Below are 9,994 nucleotides of genomic sequence, written 5' to 3'. Positions count from 1 at the left end.
TTTACAGATTCCTCTAGTGACTTTAGTTCTGATAGCAGTGACTCCGAAGACGATACTAAAATGAAGAAGAAAGACAATTCTAAACCCATGAGCAATCAGAATTCTCGTTCTGCCACTCCCACATTCAACAATGATGCTAATAAACGTAAAATGAATAGCATGCCTAGTGATCTTACCGCTTCGGAAAATAGTAATAGTCCGGTTAGTACACCAGCTAAAAGGCCTAAAGCAGAAATGTCTACACCATCACTGCCATCAACGTTTGCAGGTGTTGTTTCATCTAATAGCAAAGAGTAAGTGATTTTCTTTATTTGTTTATGAATGGTACTAATATTTCTGTCATTTAAGTGATTATGGCATTACTGAGGAGGCGGTACGTCGCTATCTTATGCGTAAACCTATGACGGCAACTGAATTATTGACCAAATTCAAAAATAAGAAAACTGGTGTATCTAGTGATCGTTTGGTCGAGACCATGACACAAATATTAAAGAAAATCAATCCTGTTAAACAGACCATTCAGGGTAAAATGTATCTAAGCATTAAGGTTAACAATAGTTTTGTATATACATATTTATTGGCAATTGAAACAAATCAAATATATATTTACTAACATACGTTTTTAATTAAAGTTGTGTTTTTTTGTATTAGAATTCGTAAAAAAAATAAAAATATGTAGTAAGTAACTAAAACAAGTTTTAAAGATATTATTATATAAAAGATTTTATTAAATACACTATATGCTACAATGTATGTATTCATAATTTCTTTCTACTTTTAAATATTAGAACAAATATTAAAACGCAAACAAGTAAATTCCGAGTCATTCTATTCCAAATAACTTCTAACTAAATTCAGACTTAAAAATATTTACAAAGTTTGTAATTTACAAACATTTAATTAAATGTATACCCTCTGAATTGAAGGCCAATAGAAGGCGCATAAAATCATCTAAATCCATAGAACGCGCACGAGAATTATCCATATTTAAAGTGGTTAAAATACCTATAACTTTATCCTGCATGGAAAAGTTCTCCTCTAAAGGCTGTGTGGAAAACAAAATAAACAAAATTAATTTCACACTGTGATTAATAAGACAAAACTGTGAACGTACCATATTCCTTAAAGATAAATGTAATTTATAATTCTTTTCCAACATTTCCATAACTGAATTAGTTTTGAAGGCAGCCGCTAGGGTTTTATTTTTACGCAAAAAGGCAATACGTGTCAAACCATCCCATTCGGTAAAGTTAACAGGTGGTGGGGGATTTTTGGGCTCCAAACGTACCACACTTGACTCTACCTTTGGTGGTGGTTTGAAATTATTTTTACCCACTTTCATTAGCATGTCAACACGAGCTAAAAGTTGGGTATTTATACTCAAACGACAGTAGAGTTTATCGCCCGGCTTGGCCACTAGACGTTGGGCAAATTCACGCTGAAACATAAGAACGGCACAACGGAAGAGAGGTCGGTGCAGCAATAGCTTAAAAATCAAAGGCGAACTTATTTGATAGGGCACGTTGGCAATACATAAATCAAAGAAAGGTAGTTCTGCTTTAAGGAAGTCACCAATAAGCATTTGCAGTTTAGGTTGTAAGGGTGTACCTTGTACACGTTTTTGTAATTCAGCCGCTAAGCGTGTATCAATTTCACAAGCCACCACTTTTTTACATTTTTCTAACATGCGTACGGTCATGTTACCGGTACCAGGACCAATTTCCAATACCACATCCGTGGGACGCAAAGCAGCCTTTTCCAACATGCTGGTAATAACCAATGGATTTTTCAAGATATGCTGACCAAAATCCTTGTTGAAAACAATACCTACAAGCGGACAGACAATTAATTTTTAGACAATTTTATTTTTTGTGCTTTTCTAAACAAATTACCTTGTTTTTGTACTTCATTGTGTATGCGTGACTTTTTTTCCGTGCGTTCTTTGGGCATTTTGAGAGGATAATTCTATTTTAATTAGGAAAAACTTATATTTTATAAAATGTTGAAACTTAATGAATTTCTAAACAACATGTGCTTCAATATTTTTTCAATGGTTTATTTACGTTTTAATTAAAATGGTTGGCAAAGCGATGTCAATAATAGAACAGCTGTTTCAGCAGTGCTCTTTAAAACTGTTTGACAAGTTAAGTGCCCGTTTACACAGCAAACATTTTTTTGTGAAAGTTAAGAATATCAACCATCTCTCTCGCGTTACGGATTTTCTTGTACTCGGAAACTTGTTTTGTTTCGCTATTTTTCTCATTCGTACAAAAACAAATCAATGCAATTAATACGTTTTTGCCATGAAACAAAAGGTTTTCTGTGTGTACATTAAGGCAACTTTAAGAAAAAGTTTCTCAACAAAAGTTATTCTGTGTGAACCGTCACTAAGGGCGGGTTTTTGAGTTGGTAATCAAATGCCAATTAATTATCAGATTAGCTAATCTAAAAATAAATTTAATCTGATGTTAATCCCCTTTGATGTTTTGAGTACAAGATTAAATTTCGCAGTGTTGCCATACAAAACAACAGAAAACGTCACTGTTTGTTATCAAAACAATGCATGTTTTAAAAAAAAGAAGAAAACAATTGTAAATTTAATATGAAAACTTAAATTTCAAACAAAAAAATTTATTTTGAAGTTTCCATAATTTATACTAATCAATAAATCAAACATTTTAATGTTTATTTTTATAATAATTGTATTAATTTTTTCAATCAGCTGTTTACACTTTTGTATTTCTTGCTCAAGTTTAAACCACCTCCACTGAGCGCTTAAACTAGCAAACAAAATTAACTAATTGAGTACTCAAAAACATTTTTCGCGGATTAATTTTAATTTAATCGCTAATGTTTCACCTAAAGATTGGCCCTAAGAAGAACTGCTTACAAGAAAGATATTTTGTTCCGAGTTGTTACGTTATTTTTGAATTAAAAGAACGTGTTTAAAATGTTTATTTTTTAAATAATTTAAACAATTTTAAAATGTTTTGAAAATGTTATAAATTTTAAAACAATGGCCACAGTATAAATACTGTTCAAAATGGCAAAATTGGGTAATTACCAGGGTATTGTGCAAAAAGGTTTGTACATTTTTTGTCATTATAAGTTATAAGTTTTTTGAGAAAAAATTTCCGTTAAAAAAAGTTTAGTTTTAAACCATTCTATCAATTAAATAAATTTAAACAACATCCTAAACATCATGTTATTGTTTAATAAAATCATTTAGTTTATTTTTAGGTCAATTTTTGTTTATTAATAATTAATTTTTATAATTACATATATTTATTTTCTCTTTGTTTTGTTTCTTTTATTTTATTTAATAAGGTACTCCAAATAAGGATTATGTTTGTTTAAATAATACATTTAAAATAAAAAATAAATTGAATTCATAGATTTTTTTATATTTTGCTTAAAAAATTATAAGCAATTTTTTTTGTTAAATTCTGTTTCTTGTAAATTGCAGATTTGTTGTTAAAATTAAACGTAAAAAATTAACATATATTTGTTAAAATAAAAACAAAATATACACCCTTAATTAATATTATTTTCAACTTATATAATTGTTTTTTAAAGAAAAAAAATATATAAGGGTTTTTGAAACATATGTTTATTTAATTCTTTTAAAAATATTTACAAAATTTTGGACAAAATTTTTAATGATTTTTTGGAATAGACCATTATAGGTAACGTTTTGTAATCAAAAAATTTGATCTAAATTTATTTAGACAATTTTTTATAATTTGTTAATTATCTATTAATAATTTTGATAAATTTTTAAAAGATTTTTTTCAGTAAATTCTATATTCTTAGAAAATGAAATGCTCTATAAAGGGGCAGTTTTCAATCTGCATTTAAATTAGAATCGAAATTTTCTACAACGATCGCAGAATACACACAATCGCAAAACATTGAAACGAAATGGAAAATGGGGAGCCCCTTTTTCTTTCTTTTCCGCTTTTTGTTGGTATGTATACCTTTTTCGATTCTTGCGTAATTGAATGCAGAAACGTAATCGAATTACAGAATAGGGACCGTTTATAAATGACTGTTTTTGGCGAAAAATGAGTGTTTTTCTGTGTATCCGAGGAGTGGAAATGTTATTAGGGTAATTACTACTATCTTTAACGTTTTTCATTTTGGGGTAGGAAGTCAATTCTCTATATTATGGAAAGCCTTCAACACAGTTGGCAATACTACACTCTCCCAGTACACATTACATACTACCGGACAACTGTATCATTATTATTAAACGATTTCAAACTCGGAACAACTTGAAAACGACAAAAATGATGCTGTCTTCAATTAAATATATAACTTATGAGCTGTGTTTTTTAAAGAAAATAATAAGAAATAATGGAATTTTATCGTTTGATTTTCCCAGATCCGTTTTATTCGAAAGATTTTCTGTTTAAAATTATAGCTTTTCTATTGATACATAAATAGGTCAGGAAAATAAAAATGGTGAAAAATGCCAAATCAAATTCTTGGTTAAGCCACTCTTCAAAAATCTTCATATAAAAATAGTAAAAATCTTAAAAGTTTCAAAACTGACTGTCCCAATTTTTAACTAAATTTTAAGTTTCGGATTTATTAAAAATGTCTGATAAAGAAAGTCTTTTAATGGATAATGCCACTTTTTTAACATTTTGTCCAAATAATTTTGTAAATATTTTGTTCTTGTTTTTCATAAATTATCATTAATGTTTCAGATTTGTTTTTTTAAGTTCCAGTTTCAAGAAATCTGTTAAGTGTTGTTTGTTAAACGTTTTTCTTTTTTTTTTTCATTATTATTTATTTTCATAGTTTATTTTTTGTAATGACAATTTTATTGAAATGTGTGTGAAAATTGTTTCTATGTATTAATGTTGGTATATGTAATTGTAATGTCATTATTATTAATTTTTTTATATATTTTTAACAACCAATTATTATTAATAATTCTTTTTTTACTACATTATTTTTTTAGTTTTTTTTTTGCAAGCATTTATGTTTTTCTAACGGTTCTTTTTGAGTGTGTGTCTGAGTGTAGGTATGTATATGTGTGTGTAATTTTAAATTTTCGAATTATTTTTACACTTTATCAATATTTATCTAGATCAATTAATTGTTTTTTTTTTGTAATATTAACTTGCAAAATGTTTATTATGTAAAAGAAGTGATGTTAAGTTTTCTATATTATTTTGAAATAAATTGGTTTGCTTTTTTGTAAGGATTTTTTATGTATAATGTTGGGTTGAAGTGTAGTTTTGAAATAATAGTTTGAATGTACCGTAAATATGCCATTTTAGGAAATTTAATTCTCTCCGTTTCATATCTGTAAAGCGAAAGCACGCTTCTGCTGGATATATACATTAAAAAATATATTTTTTCATTTGATCAAAAGTTTAATTAATTGCAGTGCAAAAAGAAGTTAACTTTTCATAAATAAATTAAATTGAAATTAAATACATAATTATTGGCATGATAAAGTTGCTTATTCGAAAACTTTCGAGAAAAAAAAAAACAACATGGTACAATTACAAATTACAATTGCAAATTTAAAACCTTTTTCATGGGATTTTCGTTCTAATACTAGGAGAGCTGGAAGGGTCGATCAGACAGGGTTTTTTCTGGATCTAATATTTATCGCTATTCTGCATTTTAATTTGAAAATTTCTCCGTTTGGCAACTTCGATATTCTGCATTTCGATCGTAAACATTCTGCATTTCAATCGTAAAATTGCTTCTTCTTTCTACCTTTATTTGATCGTTGCGTAACTGAATGAGGAATCTAGTAGCAGTAATAACCTTCATAGTGTGGAGACGATAAGGATCTAGAAACAGTAGAGCATACTTTATCAGGGTCCAGATTCTGAGACAGAAATGGCTAGGCAAACTTCTAGGTTTTATGTGGAGAGTATGGATATTCGGGGTTTAATCTGTTCATATTAGGCTTTCCACAGTGTGCTCACTATGAGTAAGTATGTGCCTTTGTCTTAAGGTTGATAGACTATGCGGGCTAGTTTAAACTTTTTGTCTGTTTTTCACTGAATATAACCTGAAAATATTACCAGTCAATACTCTGTTGTTGCAGAAGTTTAGGTATACTACTTGAACCTAAAGTAAAAGCCCAAATTATATCACCAACAGTATCCCACAGGGATGTGACCGTGGGTACAAAATGTTGGGAAGGTCTTGATATCTCAAGAACTTGATACAGGATGAATCAATAGTGTGCGGAGCGGGCGTGGTGGTTGTGAATATGTCGAAAAAAATGTTTTGTCCTTGTGTTATCGAAAAAGTGCCTTTCTTTGTAACGATTTTTCAGGGGTTTACTATTTTTATACCAGCCCTAATGCGGTGTGAGGAAGAAGTCTCGACTTATTAATGGGGATCTTACTTCAGTCTACGTCTCTAGGTGATGTTGCCTTATCAACAGAAGGCATCATAGCCATTACGTGTGTATTTGTAGATGAAGCTTGAGACCAGGAGCAAACTGCTTTTACATGGAACAGCGTCAATCAGGTAGTTTGCAAGTCACAAGGAGGAGAAAGTGGGTCGTCTCTAGCTCTTCTTGAAATTCTCTAAATGTAATTGAAAAATACCACTGTATTGTTTAGTCCAATATGCCGGGAACTCACGAAGAGCCTCCAGGAACTTTGCCTAAGCAGAACAAACGATATTATTGGGTCGCACCTAAGTTGAGTTGTCAGTTGCCAAAATCAGAAAAATGGCACTCATAACGGCATTCAGATTGAATGCGACAAACGGATGGTCGTATGTCAACTTTGGTATCATAGGATATTGAACAGAGATATCCTAATCTTTACCGACAGTTTAGCTGCAATCAAGTCCCTGACAGGTGTATACTCTACATCACGACTAGTCCAGAATGCCGGAAATATCAGCCATAAAATGAACGGCAAACTGGCTCTGGTAATATGGAGTATCGAACAGAGATATCATAATTTTTACCGACAGTCAAGCTGTAATCAAGTCCCTGACAGGTGTATACTTTGGACATCCTTAAACAGGATGACGATACGTTCAAACATAGTACTCGTATAGGTACGAGGACACGTTGACTCCACAGACCACTGAATTGCTGACGAGCTCGGAAATAGATCACATCTGAGGCACTCCAATAGGAGTATGCAAAAGCCTTATAGATAATATGTTTTACGAACTTTCCCAGGCAAGATGGAGGAATGAATCAACGTGGATTTAAACGAGAAAGATATGGTCAAAGATAGATAAGAAGCGCTCGGACCATCTTCTGAAACATAGCCGATCACAACTCAGCAAAATGATAGCTGCCAACACAGGGCACTGTAAATTTGGTAACCACGCAATAAGACTCAGAATATCTCACTATGACTACTGCAGAAGCTGTCAAGAAGAGAAATAAATTTAACATCTTTTATGCCTCTGCCTTGCTTTATGGCACATCCGAATTACACCTTAGAGTTATCTGAAATTAGACCTTAACGCCTTTATCAGGCATTGCAGTTGGTTTGGTGAAACAAACTCAAACAGCACTGATTAGTGACTCTTTGAGTCTAACGGCCTTAAGCATAATGAAAAACGAGCTGCTAACTTTTTTGTGTGTAAATTCCCGTAACGGAAAGTTAGCAGCTTGTTACCCAGCAGTTAGTTTTTTATTATGCATAAGGTCGTATGACTCTATCCTCTAATTTAATCGCCTTTCTCTCTTGCTGTCTCAATCTCTAGCCTTCATCCTTTAACTACTAATTTCTTAAACCTCTCATCTTAAATCTTCTTTACTATCGCATCTTACCACCACTTCCATTTTTCTCTTTTAATCTACTTACAGGTATCACAAAGTGTCCAAAAGTACCCATTTCTGGAGGAAACCTCAGAGTTATATGAAATTTGACTAGTTAATCTTAATGCCTTTGTCAGGCATTGCAGTTGATTTGGTGTAACAAACTGATAGCTCTTCGAGTCTAAGACTCTCTCCTCTAATTTTATTACCTTCTTTCTGTCTGTTTCAATCTTAACTACTAATTTCTTAAACCTCTCATCTTAAAGCTTAATCATCCACAACTTCCTCTTTCCCATTTTGAATTTTGTACTTACAGTTCACCTAGGTCCATAATATATGCCAAACATGTGGTCAAGGTCCATATTTGCTTAATTCTTGAAAAAAAAAACTAAAATTTTACAATGGCATATTTTCGAATGTTGAAACTGAAGAATTACATTTTCTTACTTGAGCAAGTGTAATAATAAAAATCGATTTATAAAGAGGTGATATTTAATAGAATTTCGTTTGAAAATTATTATGCAGTTGTTAGTGATGAATAAACATAATTTTTTCTATTTGTGTGTGTGTGTAAGAGTGTCTACGGTTTTCATTTTTTTTTAATAATTTCCCCTTTATGGTTGTTAATTTACGTTTAACAAACGCAAAATATATCTTGTGTTTTCTTGTTTGTTTTTCTTTTTGTTTCAAATATTCTTATAATGATAGTTAAAATACTACGGTTTTTTGTTTCTGTTTTTGTTTTTTTAATATAGAATATTTACTAGATTTTTTTTTAAATTTATTTATTATATATTTATATCATCATAATATAATATTATTATTTATTTTGTTTTTTTGTTTAGTATTTATACTTAAATTTATGCATTTCTTTGTTAGTTGTTTTTGTTTTGGTTTGCTGAATTATTTTTGTTTTATTTATTTGTTTGTTGTTTTTTTATTACTGTTACTAACATTATTTTATAAACGTGTTAAATTGTTGTTTTTTACGATTTTTGTAACAGAATAAACGAAATGTTACACACTATTATTATTATTTTTTTATTATTTATTATAATATTTTTATGCACTTAAGTTTATATTAAATTATTTACTTTTTTTTGTTACATATTTGTAATGTTTTTGTTTGTTTGCTTTTTTTATATAAAGTACAATCAAATCTATATATTTTTTTATTTTTGTTTTGTTACTTGTTGCGTTTTTATTTTGTTTTTAATTATTTTTTCACATGTTTCTAGAATATAGTTTTTTGTTTTTCTTGTTTTAATATAATTTATAATTTATTGCGCTTAGGTATTTTGTTAATTTTGTTTCAAGTTTTCCATATTTTGTTTTCATTTTTATTTAGATTTTTTGTGCCTTTTTATTACTTAAATATTTTGTATTTTTTCTTTTGTTTTGTATGAAATGCTTTTATTTTGTTGTTTTTTTAAATACAAATTTTGTTTTATTTTTTTTAAATATATTTAATATCTTTTTTTGTTTTAATACTTTGTTCAGAAGTTTGTTTATGTTGTTGTTGTTATTTTTGCTTGTTAGTATTTAATGCAATTTTTCATAATTTATTTTTATTGTTAAACTATAGTTGTTTGTTTATTATATTTTTGTTAAAAACTTTTATTTAAGTATTTTTCTTTTTTCATTTGTTTTTTTGTTACTTTTGGTGGGTTTGAGTTTAATAATTTAAATAAAATATTTAACAAATAAAGAAATTTATTTCTTATTCTTCTTTCTTTTATTGAATTGTATAACATTAAATATAGTTTTTATATGAATTTATTTATTGAAGAAAAATTTAAAAGAAAAAAATTAACAATAAAATAAAACAAAGTTGAGATTCAACTAAAAAAAAATAAATAAATAAATTTTTATATAAATATAATTTATATGTTCTAATTTGATTTTTGCATAATAAAATAATTGCTACTCAATTTATGTGGAAATAACATTTTTAGTTAAATAAATATGTAGAACTTTTCGAAACTGGGTAGTTTGTATTTGGATTATTAATATTAAAAGTTGTTTTATATTATCGCATAGAAAACCTTATCAATATCGAAATTAAGCAAAATTGTTCAAGATTTCTTTTACGATATCGAAATCCAAAATTACAAAATGGAAAATTACGATCACGAATGCGGCTACTCTAGATGGAATAGTCTATGGACTAGTCTGTGTACTTCTTAATGGAATAATCCAGTGAATAGTATAAGGATTAGTCTATGG

The 9,994-nt window shown here is 29.0% G+C and overlaps 2 protein-coding genes across 2 annotated transcripts; one reads left to right on the top strand and one right to left on the bottom strand.

The window, feature by feature from the left end:
• The first annotated feature begins 8 nt into the window (after positions 1-8).
• On the top strand, positions 9-626 carry LOC119606826 (general transcription factor IIF subunit 1-like). The gene is made up of 2 exons (XM_037960459.1): positions 9-293; positions 349-626. Exons 1-2 carry the CDS (start codon positions 61-63, stop codon positions 611-613), a joined length of 498 nt encoding a protein of 165 aa, XP_037816387.1. The 5' UTR covers positions 9-60; the 3' UTR covers positions 614-626.
• An 81-nt stretch (positions 627-707) lies between these two features.
• On the bottom strand, positions 708-2,111 carry LOC119606825 (probable dimethyladenosine transferase). The gene is made up of 3 exons (XM_037960458.1): positions 1,893-2,111; positions 1,115-1,827; positions 708-1,045 (listed from the first exon to the last, which is right to left on the bottom strand). The coding sequence occupies exons 1-3, from the start codon at positions 1,948-1,950 to the stop codon at positions 887-889; spliced, it is 930 nt and encodes a 309-aa protein (XP_037816386.1). The 5' UTR covers positions 1,951-2,111; the 3' UTR covers positions 708-886.
• Positions 2,112-9,994: the final 7,883 nt, after the last annotated feature.

This window comes from Lucilia sericata, unplaced genomic scaffold (genome assembly GCF_015586225.1).
Source record: "Lucilia sericata isolate MDLA Ls3-8-SP2 unplaced genomic scaffold, ASM1558622v1 Contig000626F_arrow, whole genome shotgun sequence".
NCBI lineage: Eukaryota > Metazoa > Arthropoda > Insecta > Diptera > Calliphoridae > Lucilia > Lucilia sericata.
This window is presented reverse-complemented; position numbering and strand designations above follow the sequence as displayed.

Coding starts and splice junctions, on each gene's coding strand:
- LOC119606826 (XM_037960459.1), top strand. CDS start 61: ATGAAGAAGAAAGACAATTCTAAACCCATGAGCAATCAGAATTCTCGT. Junction 294..348: donor GTTTCATCTAATAGCAAAGA/GTAAGTGATTTT, acceptor CTGTCATTTAAG/TGATTATGGCATTACTGAGG.
- LOC119606825 (XM_037960458.1), bottom strand. CDS start 1,950: ATGCCCAAAGAACGCACGGAAAAAAAGTCACGCATACACAATGAAGTA. Junction 1,828..1,892: donor CAATGAAGTACAAAAACAAG/GTAATTTGTTTA, acceptor GTCCGCTTGTAG/GTATTGTTTTCAACAAGGAT. Junction 1,046..1,114: donor ATTTATCTTTAAGGAATATG/GTACGTTCACAG, acceptor TTTTCCACACAG/CCTTTAGAGGAGAACTTTTC.